Source organism: Anas platyrhynchos, chromosome 1 (assembly GCF_047663525.1).
Source record: "Anas platyrhynchos isolate ZD024472 breed Pekin duck chromosome 1, IASCAAS_PekinDuck_T2T, whole genome shotgun sequence".
In the NCBI taxonomy this organism is placed as follows: domain Eukaryota; kingdom Metazoa; phylum Chordata; class Aves; order Anseriformes; family Anatidae; genus Anas; species Anas platyrhynchos.
The window spans coordinates 110,763,875-110,781,936 of NC_092587.1; the positions used below are offsets into that span (position 1 = coordinate 110,763,875).

General features: G+C 43.1%; 2 protein-coding genes across 13 annotated transcripts; both read right to left on the reverse strand.

The window, feature by feature from the left end:
- Positions 1-331: 331 nt before the first annotated feature.
- TMEM50B (transmembrane protein 50B) lies at positions 332-12,219 on the reverse strand. Of its 3 annotated transcripts, XM_072026641.1 has the most exons (8): positions 12,064-12,110; positions 9,182-9,335; positions 7,735-7,912; positions 6,986-7,098; positions 5,940-6,007; positions 4,701-4,793; positions 3,979-4,036; positions 332-1,902 (listed from the first exon to the last, which is right to left on the reverse strand). In XM_072026641.1, the coding sequence occupies exons 3-8, from the start codon at positions 7,831-7,833 to the stop codon at positions 1,857-1,859; spliced, it is 477 nt and encodes a 158-aa protein (XP_071882742.1). In that variant the 5' UTR covers positions 7,834-7,912; positions 9,182-9,335; positions 12,064-12,110; the 3' UTR covers positions 332-1,856. The 3 variants fall into 3 exon arrangements, with proteins under 3 accessions (XP_071882742.1, XP_012949615.1, XP_038021971.1); XM_013094161.5 differs by lacking the exon at positions 9,182-9,335 and having other exon boundaries at positions 12,064-12,219; XM_038166043.2 differs by lacking the exons at positions 9,182-9,335; positions 12,064-12,110 and adding an exon at positions 11,599-11,955.
- A 1,952-nt stretch (positions 12,220-14,171) lies between these two features.
- On the reverse strand, positions 14,172-17,841 carry DNAJC28 (DnaJ heat shock protein family (Hsp40) member C28). 10 transcript variants are annotated; one of them, XM_072026631.1, is made up of 3 exons: positions 17,712-17,841; positions 17,148-17,226; positions 14,172-15,601 (listed from the first exon to the last, which is right to left on the reverse strand). In XM_072026631.1, the coding sequence occupies exon 3, from the start codon at positions 15,546-15,548 to the stop codon at positions 14,427-14,429; it is 1,122 nt and encodes a 373-aa protein (XP_071882732.1). In that variant the 5' UTR covers positions 15,549-15,601; positions 17,148-17,226; positions 17,712-17,841; the 3' UTR covers positions 14,172-14,426. The 10 variants fall into 10 exon arrangements, with proteins under 10 accessions (XP_071882732.1, XP_027304971.1, XP_071882729.1 ...); XM_027449170.3 differs by having other exon boundaries at positions 17,040-17,226; XM_072026628.1 differs by having other exon boundaries at positions 17,702-17,818.
- Positions 17,842-18,062: the final 221 nt, after the last annotated feature.

The following is an 18,062-nucleotide window of genomic DNA, read 5'->3' on the forward strand; positions in this document are numbered from 1 at the left end:
ACCCTCAGAAAGAAGCTCTTCACCTGGTGGCACACTTAAACTTTCTTAACAAGGAACGTGCATTAAGGCACAAGGAAAGGTTCTTGTGGAGTTAAGCACTTACCTCAAGTTGCCCTGTGCAAGTTACTGTGGCAGGCTGCAGTTGTTTCTCACTTAGGGGGAAAAATATATATATATCCTGGGCTACTGAACAAAAAACTGACAGAACTGAAAACAAAAACCTTGGTTTTAATTATGAAGTGTAAGCAAGCGTCAGACTTGCTTAAAGGTTAGCACTACTAGAGCCAGTGATGGGCTACTTCTGTACAATTATCTTGTGAAATTCGCTATCTGGAGAACATAAGATAAAGTTTATTGCAGTTTTCTGGAATTACAACCAAACAGACAACTTCTGTACAAAGCTACGATGAACACCAGTGAATATCTCGTAACTCACTGCCGGATGATGAAATCAGGATAGAAGTTAGTCTAGCCAGTAGCACAATTTCAGCTGCAGTTATTTGCTTCATATTCTGTCCACTGGAAAGATTCCCACAAGGGAGCAATTAGATGACTAACAGTATACAGTAACCATGCACATAAATTACATTCTGAAGTTTAATGCCATTTGGTCAGCAATCTTGATACATGGAAAGTTATAAAAGCTCTTAGACACAATGTAGATTCGAATGCTTTAAAAACACAGAGAACTTACAAGGAAGTCACCAACAGCAAGATGAATATATAAGATCAGTCCGAAGCTATAAAACATCACTGTTCTCCCTGTCTGTGTGCACCAGCTAGAAGAAACTGGATTGCAGTAATGGATGCATTCCCATAAAGTGCCCATGAGATTTAGGGGATACATTTTAACTGGGGCAAGTGGCAGCCCTAAAACTGGCAATTATTTCAACATAAAGATTGTCAGCAATAAATACATACAGTATATTCCCATTTGAAACGCTCACCTTTATTGTCACCTAAGGTAATAGGCAGCAGGATAACGGTTCATTTACCAGCAAAAAGCTATCCCCTGAAGAAAATCTATGCTAGCATAATTTTAAAAGATGTTAGTGTGACTCACATTTATTATTAATATCCCTTAAGTGTGATTGGCATCAGTTCCAGGGTTTTTAAATTCCAGTAAATACAGTAAATGCTAATTGTTATCTATTACACTGAGCAGCACGAAAATAATTCTATGCTGCTACCGAATTTCATTTGTGCTATAGCAATCAGTCAAGAACAGCTGGTTTGCCATGCAGAACCTACTTAAAATAGGGCCGTGTTTAAAAATTCATAACCTTTTACAAAAAAATAGCTACTTAAGAATTTTATATAACTGTTCAGAAAAATATAAAAACCAACCCTTATCTCAGCATACAAGAGAATTTACCCTCACGAAATTCAGGCTTAGCTGGGTCACTTCCATGAGCTGACTACTCCCTTTCAGGTTCAGCAGCAGCCCTTGCTGTCTACTCTTGAAAAATGAGCTATAGCTGAAGTACGCATAAAAATAACAACCCCTTTCACAGGGTACAGGCTTTGTCCTGCTTATTCACTTGTAGGTTGACCGAAGTCTCTCACACGTGAGGGTTTGGAAGATCAAGTCTTAAGAGTTGATGGAAACATGTATTTGAAGAAATGAGCCTGAAGGTTTCAGAAAGAAAGCCTGACTTTCCCTTTTTAAGATATATACAGTCATATGTACATATTCACAAATCTGTCCTATGAAAAGAGGGAGCTTATTACAGAAACCATAATTTGTCTCAGTTTGTCCAATTTAGAAAGCAAAACGAGAACAAATAAACGTAGATGTATCTACATACTGAGTACAACATAGCAACTACGGAATAGACAATGCTAGACGTGAGCTCTCATCCCCATAACTCTTCTGTTCTTCCAAACTTGTAGATCAGTGTACTAAAGAGGAAAAATAAAAAACAAAAAACAGGTTATACATACGGTGGAAAAGGCCATCTTAATAGTAAGCATACACTCTTACACTGTTCACACTGCAATATTTCTTCAATTGTGTATCTATTTCTTCTATTTCTATTTCACTCACTATGCATTACTAAAACCATGAGATCTAGCTGAAGCTACTGCTCAACTAAAAATAGCCAGTCCTGCAGTACAATTCCTTTTAAAAGGCTGGATGCAACTGCATATTGCTCTGAATCAAAAGAAGTCTAAGCAAAAACAAACAGCATTTTCTTATTGTTCCTTATACTTCTTTTTCCCTTAGGTAGCAGGGAACAGCCATACTAAATCATAACAGGGGAGATGAAAAATACTAACAACAAAGAGGACAACAGTGAGAAGTAAAAAATAAGCTAGACACCTAGGCAATTAACTAGTGAAGAGAACTATTAATACAGCATGATAACCTAAGTAAAAAACTAGCAGAGTAACAATTGGGGCTGCAGCAAAGTCCTGAAGGATACACACAGTTCAAGGAATACAGGTATTATGAGCCAGCATTAAAAGAAGAGGGTGTTTCAATCAAAACAAAAGCTTTGGGCACAGACACTGAGAAGAGCATCACGGATTGACCCTGATCTGGTCCAAGGAAAGGAATCTACAGCAGCAGATGAAAATCTCAAGTGTTACTGCTTAAAGTAAGTAGTGGGATTATTATTTTTTTTTTTAAATGTAGTTTGTCTCACAATTTATACCTAGGAAACAAATTTTAAAAGATGAAAGAGAAGAAATCTATAGCATACGGAGATACAGAGTACAATAGAAACTAGGGAAAGACACTTTCAGAAACAAAAAACAGCCTCAGAAGTAAGTTATCAAACTACTGAAATCAGATTGACAATATCAAGTGGATTGAAACTGTTCTCAAAAATCTATCCCCACTGGTATCCATCTCACTTTAGTTATGTGCAAGACTGCAGAAGAGATTTAGGCACTGCTCTTTTCTGTGAGAACAGAACTAACTTGCCCAACAAGGCAGCACAGCAGAGCCACCTGATTCAGATCACTGCAAAGCATTTGATATAGTACTAGAAGGAAAATTGTTAGCATGGTAATTTAAGTGAGTGAGAACTTCCAAAAGAGGAGGTTCTGGGAACTTTTTCAGTGACTGAACTTCAGAATTATACTAATGCTTTTATTGTCTTGAATTAATCAAATTCATATATTAGAGAATGCGTTATACATATAAAAAGAGCTGGTATAGATGCATACAAAGTGTCATATAAGGCACTTAATGACATTAAGAGAAATAAAATGAACGGATTTAATGTTACAGAACACACCATTATGGTCATAGAAGAAAATTTCATCACTCATCATAACTGAAAGTTCATCCAGTAGAAACAAATTTAAGTGTATCAGTTATCAGACCATCAAATCACTGTTACGAAATAGTCAGGAAAAAGGCAATAGGATATCTCACCTATTGCTGTCAGGATACATGCCAAGGTATTTGTAGTAGAGATGAAAGTATTATTGCCATTATCCAAAGACACTGACAGTATCTCACCCAGAATACTATCTGTACCTTTGGTCATCCACATTCTAGAGCTGTAAATTCAGTAAGATCACAAAGAGCCGAACTAACGAGCACAAGAGGATTGAAGACCCTCTCTTGCATAGTACTCTCTTCATCTCTGAGGAGTAAATAGGGCAGTGTTTCTAAGCACTGGAGGAAGTGGTAGAGAAAGGTAGCAGAGTTTAAAAATAAAGGTTTTAAGAAATAGTTTGGTCGGTTTATAGAACGACTAACGCCACCTCAGTTCTCTGTACAGTCTCAGCTTACTCAGAGACCCAAGAGCTCTCTTACATGCCATCTTCCTCAAGTAAAGGTCAGGCTGGGTAATGAACTGAAATACTGGAGCCCGGCACAGTGAGCAGCAAGCACCACATTGTGGATGGTCAAGTCTGGTGCCAGCCTCAGTTACAATTAATTTTCCTGGGGTAACCGTGCATATGGAAGCAGGCGAGTGCAACGCCCCTTTGGAAGGGAGGAAACTTACCCAGGTAACTTACCTGAAAAATATCAATGCGTTTTGGAAAAACACTGCTAATCCAGGGTAAACATTAGTGTCTGCAAAGTAAGTAACAAAGGAAATATTAACTTCTTTTGTACTGAAAGAAGTACCTAAAACACTATTCACAGTATTATTCTCTGGCTACAAAATTAGATGGCATTGTTCTAGCAAGAACAGACCACACTTTCATTCCTCTGGATTTTCTGCCTTTCAGCTGACAGCAAAAGTACTTTCTACATAAGTAAAATAAACCTCAACCCCAGAAGACAACCTGTAATTTTTAAAAATGATTTTAGATTTCAATGAAGGGCCTGTTGTTTTTGTTTGTTTGTTTGTTTTGTTGTTTTTTGTTTTTTTTTTTCCCCCTATATACAACTTGGTATTAATTCTTGAATTACAATCACAATTAGTTACCAGTGTGTATATTTTATATACACAAGCGTTCTATACCTGGATTGTTTAAAATGGTTCATAGTGGTAGTTCCTCACTTCAACTCCCTCAAGCATCTCTCATATCCATACAGTAAGGGACTGTGAAGGGTCCAAAAGATTTTCACGTTCTCATTATACAGCAAAAAAAAGACAAGTCAAAAAGAGCTCTTAAACAAACTACTACATCACAAGATAGCTACCAAACTGAAGTGTCAGATTTGATGATCATCCCAGAACAGCAGCCAAGCCCATCTCTTTGCTGAAAAGCTAACCAAGAAGGAAACTTACTCTGTGTAACATATGCTCCAAAAAGAATCCACATTGAAGCAATAAGCGAACCAAACATCAGCATAAAGCCAATGAAGAGCCAGACACGAGCACCTGCAGGAAACAGTAAAACCTCTGAGAACCACGCAGAGTACCATCCATTGCAACAGCTGAATCAAGCTGCTACTGTATTGTGACACAGTCCTGCTGAAGATCCAAATGGAAAGGGTTAAACCCAGTATCAATGACAACAGAACCCAAAATTTGCCCTCTTTAGTACAGAAGACACAATTACCAGAAATTTCTCCTCATCTGTAGGGAACACCTGTAACAATGTTTAACATAACTTGTGAGTGGGCTAATTACAAGGTACTTTGCCAAAGCTATAGATTTTCTGAGGTAAGGATGGCATTCCAATACAAAAACTATAAAAAAACACACAATATTTACAAATTTAGTATTACAAAATACTAAAAAATAAATAAACCAAACCCTTCCTGTGCTTACTTCAGTAACATATTTCCAGAGGGCTGAAATCTGCCGGTTTACTCAATGACCCAAGAGGTCCCTTTGTCTGACATGCCATCCTCCCCAAGCAAAGGTCAGGGCAGGATATGAATTGAAATACAGGGGACTGCACTGACACATTACCTGCTCAAAATGGAGGGGGATGCCATGGAAAATAACCAACCTGCTCGCTCACGGGAAAGGAAAAATATTTATATGCAAAGATTCACTCCAGCAGACTGAAGAATGAAATGCAGGAAAGCATCAAACACTAGCTCAAAATCAGTAAATTCTACCAGATTGCATTCTGCAAATCACACGAACGCAGATGCTGGATTTCACACCGTAAGGGAATTATGGATGAACGTAGAGAGAGGACAGCAGGTCCAGAGAAACCACACAATGGGTGACACACAGAGAAAATAATGTCTGCAATGCATTCTAAAATAGGAAGTTCATACTGAACTCAAGCCCCATAGCTTGCCACAAGGCAGAAATTTATTTCTGGGAACAGCTGCACAGGACACGCAGAGGAGTTTAGGTGCTCAAGCTATACAGAAGTCAAATTTTCCCAAGCTCACCTCTTTAACAAAGACAGTACTTACCTTCAAGGGTTAACTTTATACAGAAATTAATTTCACAGAAGTTTTCTCCTCTCCTTAGCTTCTGATTATTTATTTAACCGCCACTCAAAAACAACAAAGCCCTCAATAATCATTCTTTCAATTCAGCAAGACTTCAGAGTTAATTTACCTGTTCTTCCTAAGCATCCATCACTGTAGCTGTCTCCTCTCACCTGAGCATTTGATACAGCATTTATCCTAGGAACAACAAAGTGTATATATTTCAGATTACTAGAAAATCAATTAAAATCCTAAATATAAAGCTAGTGCTTTGGAGGGTTTTGTTTTTTTAAGATGAAACAAATTCCTGGAATATTACTGGCATTCTGTACAGCCACACATTACTACACCTCTCTTAAGGGAAGGATTCCAACTGGATTTCAAGAAAAATCACGCATTCTTGCAGAACCTTTACCCTAAATCTCAGGAATAATAACAGCCAGTAACACAGTGATCTCTTGCTTGTGATACAAGTTGCTTTTAAATTGCTCTACTTGGCAATGAATACCACAAACATTCAAGTGAGACGTGTCCCATAAGGACAATGTATTTTCTTAAAACAAGTTATACTGCTGTGGACAAAAAAATAAACAAAATTTCCAAGTATCAAGTGTTAAGAAGGCCTTGAACATCCAAAACCATCTTATATTCTCTCCACTATTGAATGATTCTCTAAAAAATACTACTTCTCCCTCAAGCCTGCCACATTTACATCTTCATAACAATAATACCACTGCCCTTGCCCGTTTGAAGAAGTTTTGGGCCGCAGACACAGCTGTAGAAATTGATTAAAAGCAGGGAAAAATGCAAATGTTTTACATTCAGGTATGCAATTGGGCAGAAACACCTGAACTTTGACCTAGGAACCCACTTGCGTAAAGGAAGGTCGGCTTTCTTACATTCAGCCAGAGCACATAAGAAAAGTAATTCACCTTAAACAGGTGGGGGGGGGGAAACAGGAGGAACAATGAACAAACAGGCACAAAGGCCACAGATTAAAAAAAAAAAAAAAAAAAAAGGCTGTAACACTGCCATGCAAAAAGGTACAAGATTACTCATAAGTAATTCATAACCAAGAGATTCCCAGTGTTACCATATGCACATGGGCTAGTAAAAACTGCGTTTAACAGCTCATATTTATTTTATAAATAAAGAACTCCCTTTATAAACACTTACATGAAAAAAGCTAGTGTTGAAAACACCCCACAGGTATGGAACGCGTGGTTCATTTGTTCTGGCTTAGGGTACACTACTGCAGCATCTATCATTATCCACCAACCTGTGAAAAACTTAAAATAAAATAACCAGTATTATGAGGCCAGAAGGGTAGAGACTGACAGACAAAACATGTCAAATGTACAGGCATACTACTGGTTTAGTTTTCCTTTACCACATACACACAGCTCTAGAAAGTTACTAGCTTTACATCAGACTCGAAATCTGACAAGCAAGTTCTGCATATACCTCATCAAGGATATTCTCACAGAAGCATTTGAAAATCTGTCATGTTTTCTATTCAAATTACATCTCAGTGTACGGCTAAATTCCCTGTACTTCCTTAAGAACAAGAATCGAGATTCTAAACATACCTTATCCATACTTTATATCTTGTAAGTATTCAAACATATCTAGTTATGCCAAAAACATGCTAGGAACTCCAATCTTTTTTTGAAGGAGAGGTAGCAGAACTGGTCTATTGTTGTCAGACAAATGCAAATGTATGTGATCCATAAAAAAACTGGCTAACAATTACACTTAATCAAAAACCATCCAAGAAATATATCACATTAAGGTGCAGTTAAAAGTGAAACTTCACAAAATTTGAAACAAACAAACAAACAACATGCAACTGTGTGCCACATTTCCAGATTTCTTAACCCATTTATGATTCACCTCCTCTAAAGGAGGTGACGCTCATAACTTACCAATACACCTGCAACTATTGAAGCAACGGCGTTTCTTCTTTCACTCCAGTCGATACACTCACATTCTGGCCACCGGAAATTATCTAAGAACCCTGCCATGTCCTCACAAAGATTAGATTGCCTTGCTTAGCTTGGACTTATACATGAATTCTTCCATCAACAGCTGCGTCCTAAGTACCTGAAACACAGCCAACAATGTAGTTAAGGCTAAATAGCAAAATCTTGAGATGTTTGACAAACTGTCCGAAGCATCTTCAAAATAGGTTTGTTTTTGTTTTGGTTTGTTTTTTTTTGTTTTTTTTGTTTTGTTTTTGGGAGGAATTAAATATTGCATATGTTCTATGGGTGCTTTATTGAGCTACATATAATGAAACAACCTACCTCACAAACAGAATTACAAAATAAAATCTGCATACAAGCCAAACACTTAAGCATTGCACAAGCCAGACACGTAAGCATTGCACACACAAAGCATCGTGTCTGAAACGGAGGAGAAATTCAGTGGAATATGCTGTTTATTTAAATGTATAGAAACACAAAAATGAAAGCAAGTAAAAAAGCAGGTGCAAAAAAAGCAAATATTTCAGTCTTAGTTTCACCCTTAAACTGTAACCCTCTCCTGCGTTGGAAGTTAGAATAGAGTAAGATGCACACAAGAGGACTTCACATGCAGAACAAAACTTGGTCTTTGAGTCTGCCTAAGGAATGCTGGATAAGATACATGCTCCCAGTCTCTAAATGAGAAAGATAATACAGTGCCTTTCTACCACAGGGGAAAAGAAATCAGCTCAGTGAATCCACTAAATACTAAGAGCAAAGAACATCATGCTTTGCAGATGAGGATCAGTCACACAGAATTATAAACACGGTCAGATTTACACACAGAAAGCAAAGTTGAGCAGTGTTATAGGGCAACCACTGAAACGACAAAGTCCTCAAACGATGTGGTGAGACGGCAGCTGTAACAGGTTCTGTGCTACCCTACCGCTGTTTGCACACTGAAACAGTTAACGGATGTAGTCTGAGTGTCAGAAGCTGGAATATTTACTGTTTTCTGCTTAGCAGTGGCTCACAGCCACGCTTAAGTTTGCCCATCCTACAAACAAAGGGCACCTCCTATGAATAAATATAAAACTTGTCTGTCCCCCTGAACCTACTGCCAGAAATCCATCCACGGTTATGATGCTACCTTGAAGCATTAGAATCAACCAGTCCCAAAGTTACCTTGCACCTGTCAAATATCTGGGCCCAACCCTACAGTTATTCTCCTAGATCACCCTTTCACCTAGCAATTCTCAAATTCCTGTTCTTTCTGCAGCTGTCACACAGAATTGCCGTGCTGTCCTAACAGATTTACAGCTGTTGCCACAGCCCTAACTTCTTTTCTCCTCTCCAAAGGGTTCCCTACTCACTCCGTTTGTTTCTCACCAGTCCCAGGAAGCGTTACCTCGCTGTGCAGTAATCCCCAGCTCATCCCGCAGTAATCCTCTCTTCCTCCCATAGTTGGTCACCCACAGTGGGGTACAGCTCACGGCTCCCATCGCTGCGGGCTGCACGGATCTCACCCTGCGGTCTGGCTGCCCACAAGCAGGAGTGAACACCTAGACAAATGCACCACACTGTTCTTTCCTCCACTGAACAGACGCAAACACTAACAACGGTATTGTCTTGCTTGTAATTACACTTTTGTCACTTTCGGAGTGAGCAAAGCCATATTTTCCCCCAGTTTTTCCTGTAACAGAGCGTTTAAACAGCATTAACACATCTAACCATGTTGTGGCATCTCCCTCCTTGGGCATCCCCAAAAGCCTCCAGAGCTCCCTGCTAGCCTCAGCCTCACCGTGATCCTATGATCCTCAACAAAGAGCCTGGATCGTTCTCACAGAGCTGCAGGAAAAAAATATTTTTACCGCTACGAAAATGCTCCAGATGAAAAGGCTGACACGAAACAAAACCAATCTTTGCCTTCTGTGACTTAAAGGGGTTAGCGAGTTTGTTTTGTCAGCTAAAACAGTGAAACCATCCTCCTGCGCACGAAAAATACAGCTAGCATCGATCCTAAGACCCCTTCAGCTTTACAAAGTCAGCGATGATAAACATCACAGATAATCATAAAGGCAGGTTTGTGCAACGATGTTAAGGGTTTTTAAACACTGGGTGACAAAACAGAGGCGTTTTGCTCACTTCAAAAGTCTGACACAACACCTTTCTCAACACCTAATTGTCTTGGGTATCAAATGGACTTTTCAGAACCGCATTAGTGACAAAATTAGTGGAGCTAGGGAGACTAGTACAAAGTTGTGGGGTTTTTTGTTTTGTTTTTGTTTGGTTTTGGTTTGTTTGTTTAATACTTTCTAAGGACAGCCTTCTGCCAAAGCATCTTATTTTATCAACGTTGTATTTTTGGTGCTTGACACCGGCTCCCAAACCTGCACTTTGCTTTAATCTCCTCTCTGTGCTCAGAAGGGAAGCACCCAAGATAGCGTGACTAGATGAGATAAACACTATCTGCTGGCAGCCTTTCTACAGCAAAGATGTGTAACCGACTACACAATTTTCCTGTTTCACTGGAATGGCAAGCATGGAGATACACGGCACGGAGAACCTGCAACAGGATACAGACAAACCCCAGAATGATTTCTACACGTGTCTAGTGCTAGAAACAAGCTGCGATTTCACAGAGAAAGCTTACTGCAGGAGTACAGCCAGCAGCAATGGGGAGCAGAAGAGGTAACGCCACTGACCTTTTTATAGTACGATCTAAACATTAACTGATGCTGTCCACAATCCTGCAGCAGTCTTTCATATTAGTAATTCAAGAGAACCCCACTTAAGAGTAAATATAATTAAGCATTTCTCTCCGATAGCTCCCTACGATTCTATTCTCTGTGTACAGACTTTGCAGATACACGGCTGGTGATAACACCACCTCTTCCTGAGTTACTGAATGCCAGCCTCGTGCAGCAGCGTGGTTACTCTGCAAGAGGACGTGGCCATCCCTGACCGACCGTGCACCCGACGGAGGGAATGATGAGTAAGGGCTGCAGGCTTCTCGGAACAACAGACGTCAGGAAGCAGGGTGCTGGGGCAATTCAACCAGCCCAAGGTCCAGCCAACAACTTCCCCATGGCGGAGGCGAGGGGGAAGCAAAGAGCACTGCAGACGTGCTGGAAGGGACTGAGAGTGCAGAGCCAGCCTGAGCGCGACAGGTTGGCCACCCGCTCACAAGTCACTGAGCAAACAGCGAGCTGCTACACAGCTCGGTCTGCGGTGTACGCTTCTCAACACAGCAGCAGGGAAGGAAGGAAGGAAGGAAACTATAAGCTGCACCTCAGCCACAAAAGGCCCGTGGCACTGCAAAGCTGAGTCTCCACCAAAATCACAGCAGCAAGGCTGAAGATGACAGGTTAATGTGGCACAGACACAGGGTTTAACCCAAATATATCCTTCTGTATGGACAGAACCCTGATGAATTTTCAGAAGGATGGTTTCAAGTTCTCAAAGACATGGGCTGGACTTTTTTTTACCTGAATACAGGTGTGAAACTCACTCTCCGGGTTTAAACTTTTACCTCCACTACTTCACAGCAAGAAAACAAGCGAGCCCCTTGCATTAGCTGTCCTTTGGTGCCCTTCCTATGATCTGTCTCCTCCCCTTTTCCTCTTGCGGGCAGGCAGGCTCTCAAGAAGCATTTCTCAGGTCCAATAAACAGAAACACAAGGAGAACACTGGCAAGAACGAACTGGTGAGTGAAACGTGACAAGGGCGGTTATAAACCGTAGAAACAACACTTGGCAGGCTGCAGAACTGGGGTTAGGGGTAGCAGCACGTTATTTAGGCGAACGAAGCAGAGCGACAACGTACCACACGCGAAGTTGAGCCCAGAAAGTTGAGCCAGCCGCTTTCTGAAACGCACTCAGCCAACGGCGTTGGACAAAATGTTACAACAGCGGCAGGGCAGCACAGAAAGAAACACACAAAGCGAGCCCAGAGGGAGCTGCCTCACGGCGCACCAGGGCCCAGGAGCCCCCCGCTGCCACAGCGCGGGGCCTCGCGCTCCCTGAGGGGCCGGGGCAGGGCCGGGGCAGGGCCGGGGCAGGCTGAGCACCCTGCGGCCGCCCCCCGGCCTCCCACAGGCACCCCCCGGGCAGCCCCGCGCAGTTTCGCTTTCAGTTTCCCCTCACGGCGCTCCGGTACCGCCAGCACCGGCCCCCCAGCCCCTCAGAGTGCCGTGGGGGCGCGCTGCCAGCCCCCGGCCCCCTCAGGAGGGCTCCGGCCGCCCCCGGCCCCTCACGGCCGCCCCCCCCCCCGCCCAACGGCCGCACGTACCCGCCGCGCCGCGCCGGGCTCTTCCGCCCGCTGCCGGAGGCGGGGCGGGAGCGCGAGGGGAAGGCGCTGAGCGACGCGGCCGCCAGCCAATGGGGAGCCGGAGCCGCGCGCCGCCGGAGGCGGGCTGAGGAAGGGGAGGCGGCCATTGGGCGGCGCCGCGGCCCACGCGGGAGAGCGGAGGGGGCGGGGCTGGGTGACGGGCGGGGGGCGGCCCCTCCCCCTTCGCCTCAGCGCCGCGCCTCAGGGGGAGCAGCGCGCTCCCGCCCGGGAGGAGCGCGCGTTTGTGTCCGAAATCGGCGGTTTATGCACTTTTTTTCCTTCTGAAGGCAGCACTAAGACCTCAAATTCAAACTAACAATGCGGCGTCAGGCAGAAAAATAAGTTTTGAAGGCCGCCGTCGTGGGGTTTTCTGGTCTGCAGGCGGCACTGGTTCCAGAAGCACCACCCACACGCGGCTCTTAGCATCTTGGTCACCTCAGAGTCACGGGGAAAATACAACCCCCTTGCAAAAATACCCCCCTTCCCTCGTCTGGGACCAATAAAAATTAAAATTAGAGGAGTTTTTTAATCTGTGTTTTTTAATCACTAAGCAGTGATGAAGAAGACTTTGTGCCTGGCAATTCCTCCCGACAGCAGCACGAGGCTGACTGAAAGTGCTGAGAGTCAGGTCGCATCCACTCCATTTAAAAGCGAGGAGCTTTAAAAGGAGCATAAAAATCACCCAGCACGCTGACTCATCCATTATGGCAACTTAAATATTTAAACTGCTGATACTCATCTCCATCGTGAGCCAAACCAGATTCCATCAGAGCTGGATTTATTGGAACGGGGTTTCCATTTAGACTTGTGCAATGACTTTGATTTGCAATTAACTCTTCTTAATCTGTCGCTAGATTAGTTTAACCAGCAATTCAGTTCTCATTCCCGTAGAACATAATGAGAATCAAAATCTGATCTTTTAACACAACAGATGTTTGCACTTTTTGCCTTTGCTACCTGAATTCCTATGAAAAGAGATGTTATAGGAAGCCGAGATTAATTCTACTTTCTAAAACACTTCAATAGCATTTACCAGTAAATTACATGCAAGTGTATTTATTAGTAATTATACTTCAACTGATCCGTTCTACCACCAAATAATGTTCTGCCTGCACACGAGGACCTCACCAAGAAGAGCCAGAGCACAACGACCAGAAGGAGCACAAGCAGCGCCACCCACCCAAACGCAAACGCATGAATTCAGACTCCGTTGGTGCTGAGACATCTGCCAAAGGGTGGTGGTTGTGATCACTATCTAGCTTTAACTTCTGAGCCTCTGAGCTGGAAATTTCCCCTCCGTGGCGTGCCAGCGCCCATGGGACGCCTTCCCACCCGACCAACAGGCACAGCACAACCGTGCAGGTGGAGACAGCGACGGTCTGAGTCACAGGGGCAGGAGTGGAGAAAGGGGCCCACACAGATACCGTACATCCAGTGACACCTTCTCAAGGGCAAAGTCCTCCGGGAAAATCAGACTGGGTGGGGAGCGGAGAGGTTACTAAACATAAATAAATACAAGGCACTGTGGAGACTTTGACACCCTCCAAGCCGCTGCCCCAAAACTTTAATAGGACAGCAACATTTCACAATAAATTCTTTGATGACACCATTATTTATTCTGTGAAATTTTAAATATTTAAATGGTGCAAGCAATTATGTTTAAAAATTAATATTCCCGTCTCAATTCCAAGAAGCCTTGTGGCTGGGTATAGTTTTGGCCAGTCTTCCTTATTTGCTACGATACTGAAACTTCCTTGTATGCTAAAAGCCAGATACAAAAATAGACTTCAGCAGAATGAACAGTCCAAATCTACATCCAGATATCCCTCCATCCCCATTTAATGTAACCTTAAAGAAATTAACGTATTAGGAAAAAAAAAAAAAACACACATGAAACCTGTCAACAATGTATCAGCTGTGAGCATTTACCTAAGGAAGGATAAAGGCCAAACTACAGGGAACAATAAGTTTTACTTCTACTTTGTCCTTAACGTGTTTTGTTATGCCTTAGTTTCACTTTATGAAGCAATAACAGTACTGTAAAGTAACTATATTCCACAGTCGAAAAGTTGAGCATTGATTTTGATTTAATCAGAAGTAAAATCAGCTGAAGGATAACTGAGTTTATTTGTTCCTTAACAGTAGTCACAAAGAAATCCATTAACTGAACATCAGACAGCCCAATTCCTTTTAACTGGTGTAATGATAGCCAGGTAGACAGGCGGATTTTACATTTTCAGTGTATCTGAAATTTCTCTGATGCTACAAGTTTTAGTGATAAAGTGCATCCAGAATCTTGACAAGACAGATGAGTTAATATTACCTTATTTCAATGTAAGGTTTAACCACTTAAATAGAGAAGACTTCCACCCAAACCTTTTAACATTTTCCTGTTCCTCTTCCTTTGTGTCTGAATCAGAAGCTTCTTTGTTTTCCATCAAAGCTTTGTAAGTCTTTTGTGCTCGAAGGATTTCTTTGTCTGCACTGAAGTGCACCATTTGCCTGCTCAGAATAGGAACGACTAAATTGAAGCTGTCAATTCTTTTGTTCAGTTTCCTGATATCCTCCATAAATTGCTCACAAATGCGATTCCACTGCTTCTGTCTGTACGGCGTCATTGGCTCTCCGAGCTTACTTCGAGATGCCACTAGACCCTTCCTTAATCGCTCGATAGTTTCCCGTATTTCTTTCTGCATCAGGATCCACTCTGGCTGGTACCCGTTGTCTATCAGGATTCTGTTCAGGTTGTGAGTCATAGGATCGATATGCGGACAGTCTGAAAACTTCTGCAGAGGTTTTCCTTTCCCACTGAGGTTGTCAAAGTCTCCTTTTGCCATTGATTCCTGGATGAGGTCCTCAACCAGCCGTTCAACTGCCTGAGTTATCTTCACCTTCTTGCTCTCTCTCACATCCTTGGCTCTCATGAGGTCAGTGGCAACGTACTGGCTTTCAAGTTTCTGCTTTCGGTATTCCAACACCTGCTCGGTAGCACGGTCCACTCGAAACTGCATGTACTGCTTTTCTCTTTGGCTTGGTGTTCCAAAACCAACGCCTTCAAAACTCAGGTAGTGTCTGTGCTGCGGTGCTTTTGTTTTGAACTGGTCCTCCTCCTCCTCTTCCTTATTCTCCTTTGATTTCTTTTTGTTTGCCACATCGCTGAGCACAACTCTGTACGCGTCTTCTACTTTAATAAATGCTTCTGGATCTGCCGTGCTGGAACCGCTGTCTGGATGGTATTTTTTGGCAAGATTTCGATACGAATTTCTGATATCATCAAGGGAGCATCCTTCCTCAAGCTCAAGAATTTTGTACGAGTCCTTGACATTGCTTTTTGGTTTGTAACCCGACAGCATTCGACTGCCACACATATAGGGAAATGGCTTCAGGATTCTTGGAATCATGGCTTGATGTGCTGTTAAACAATGCCCTGTGGTGTTAGCCAGCATGACACAGAGCCACTTCCTAGATCTTCAGATGCAGCTACATTATAAACAGTGACCTATAAACACATTTTTTAATAAATATGCTTTTTAAAAGAACTTAGATGATTTGTTAAACTCTTATCTTTAACTTGTTACATTAAAGAAATCCCTACAAAATTTCACAACAGTCTACAATGTACTTTCTTTTGCAGACTAACACAGAATTCTGAATTTGTTGTTGATTACTACAGAAATAGTATTACAATGTAAACGAAAATGCACAATACAGCTTTCTCCTGGCAGCATAGGTTTGTTTTGTACTGCTTACTTCCCGAAAGGTCAAAGCTTTATTGCCTTCCTGCAAACTCAGTGCAACATAAACTGGAAATGTGCTTTGTTGAGCAGTAACTCTGCTGAAGCAAGTATCTCCCCCTTCCTCTACACAGCTTCGTCCAGTTGTCAACCAAATTCTCTCTTCACATATATGAATGCCCCACAATCTACTACTGGGTGCATTCTTAAAGATTTCATTAAACTACCTCCTTGGCTTTTTAAATTTTTTTTATAGTAATAATCAAAGCCATGTTCAGATAAACTACTGTATCCCGGAAAGGCTCACACATCCTAGCAGCCAACCTCCTTATTTTGTGCTACGTAAGGTTATGCATCTGGAACTTGGAAGACATCAGTAGCAGGCAATGTCTCGTTCTGTCAGGAATACCAGTGCTTCTGAGTAATTTTTGGAAACAGCAAAAGAACACCTTTGGCAAACAACAGTATGTCTTCATATTAAAAAAAATATCAAAAGTAGAAAGATATACCCTACAGAAATCAGCTAACTACTCTTCATTGATGAAAAGTTCAAAGACAAAGGCCACATATGCTGACTGTGCTAAAGAGTCTCCTTTTACAGATTCACCACTGGTTGCAACAGATCATTTCGTAACTTCCTTTCCAAAGAGGAAACTGGACTAAACCAAGGTTAACTTGAGTTAAAGTAATGAACAATGTTTGTGTGTTCTACATACAACAAACTGCCTTTCTGCACTAATCCTTCTGGAAAGGGAAGGGAAAGGAGATCAGTGTGGGACTGGATGAAAGACTGGATCTACTTTGAATGTTTCCAATTGGTTTTGATACAGGTAAGGTATGAAATTATCTGCTTCTGGTTTTTATAATGGATATTACTGACATAAAATGGTATATACGACATTGTTTTCTCTCTGTGTAGGTGGTTGACAAAGATCATCATTGTTCTATACGGCCATAAAATCCACATACCTGCTACTTAAATGGAATGTCAGTGAATACATCCTTGAAATTCAAAGTGATGTGAAGCATAATTTCTCATAGATCCATTAATTTGACTTTACCCCAGTTGTGCTTAAAAAACTATTGAAACTGGAAACATCTTGGGTCAGGGGCCGTTACCAAGCAGTGCTGTAAAGGATCGAGTAAGACCTGAACATATGAGCAGAACTGTTTTGATTCAGACAGTACTTATTATAAACACACCTAAGCAGCATCGCTCTCCTAAACTCGGGGTGCACTTTGCACAGGAACAAGGTAAAATACCACAGATGTCGCTTCACGTCCAGCGCTCCGGCAAAGCACCCACGGTACCGTCCGATCTGTCCTACAGCAGCATGGGCCTGGAGGAGGGGGCTTCGCTTCCAGAACCTTCACCACCAGGACCTTCGCCCTGCCAACGAGATCACCCCATTTAGCACCACAGCTCTCTCCTCACGCTGTTACAGGGCCAGGGGGTGGTTTTCATTCCCCAGCTGATACAACCGTGCTGCGACCCACAGGGCTGAGCAGGGTGACAAGGACAAGGTCCCCCCCAGGGGGCCCAAATCCCGCTCTCTCCACACACACCCTGGTGACAGGAGAGCCCCAAAAGCACCCCCCTTTTCCCAAAAAACGCTCCCCTTTTCCCCAGAGGCTGACCCCTTCCCTGCTCCTTCCGCCCCCCCCCCCCCTCCACCCGGTGTCGGGCGGGCGGAGGCTCCCCACAGCGCAGCGCGTCCCGTTTCACCCCCCCACCCGCCATTACCCCCCTTCTCCCCTCACAGCACCGCACACCCGAGGGCTGCAGAGCACCACCGAGGAAGCCCGGGGGTCGGCAGCCCCTCTGCCCTTCGCCCAAGGACGTCTCCCCGGCCGCCTGCCCTCACCCGGGCTCACCGGCGAGGGGAGCCCGAGGGCCGCCGGCCGGCTGCCTGCCGGCGCCATGCGCAGTGCGAGAGCCACAAAATGGCGGCCGCGCGTCCACAGCTGCGGATTTGGTTTTTGTGGGGTTATGTTACACAAACACCTGTAGGTCTCAGCCCCTTTTCAGCCTTAGTTCTCTTGAGTGAATCCCCAATAGTAGATGGCAAGTGTCTCTGTCGAGGCTTTCTCTCCCAGGCTTGTGAAACAGCCTTCCCCCCCTGGTAAATGAGTGGTTTTCCACAGTGCGCACACTGCATCCTGTAACGCAGTTTGGTGTTTGGGATGTTCACAGCCAGAAAAGGCTGTGTGAGGCCAGCTGCGAGG

What these genes read in the sequence shown, in the direction of transcription:
- TMEM50B (XM_013094161.5), bottom strand. Translation starts at nt 7,833, where the DNA reads ATGGCAGGGTTCTTAGATAATTTCCGGTGGCCAGAATGTGAGTGTATC. An exon ending in CAATAGTTGCAGGTGTATTG is followed by an intron (nt 7,099 to 7,734) that starts GTAAGTTATGAG and finishes TTTTATTTTAAG; the next exon opens with TTTTTCACAGGTTGGTGGAT. An exon ending in TCAACACTAGCTTTTTTCAT is followed by an intron (nt 6,008 to 6,985) that starts GTAAGTGTTTAT and finishes TGTTGTTCCTAG; the next exon opens with GATAAATGCTGTATCAAATG.
- DNAJC28 (XM_072026631.1), bottom strand. Translation starts at nt 15,548, where the DNA reads ATGCTGGCTAACACCACAGGGCATTGTTTAACAGCACATCAAGCCATG.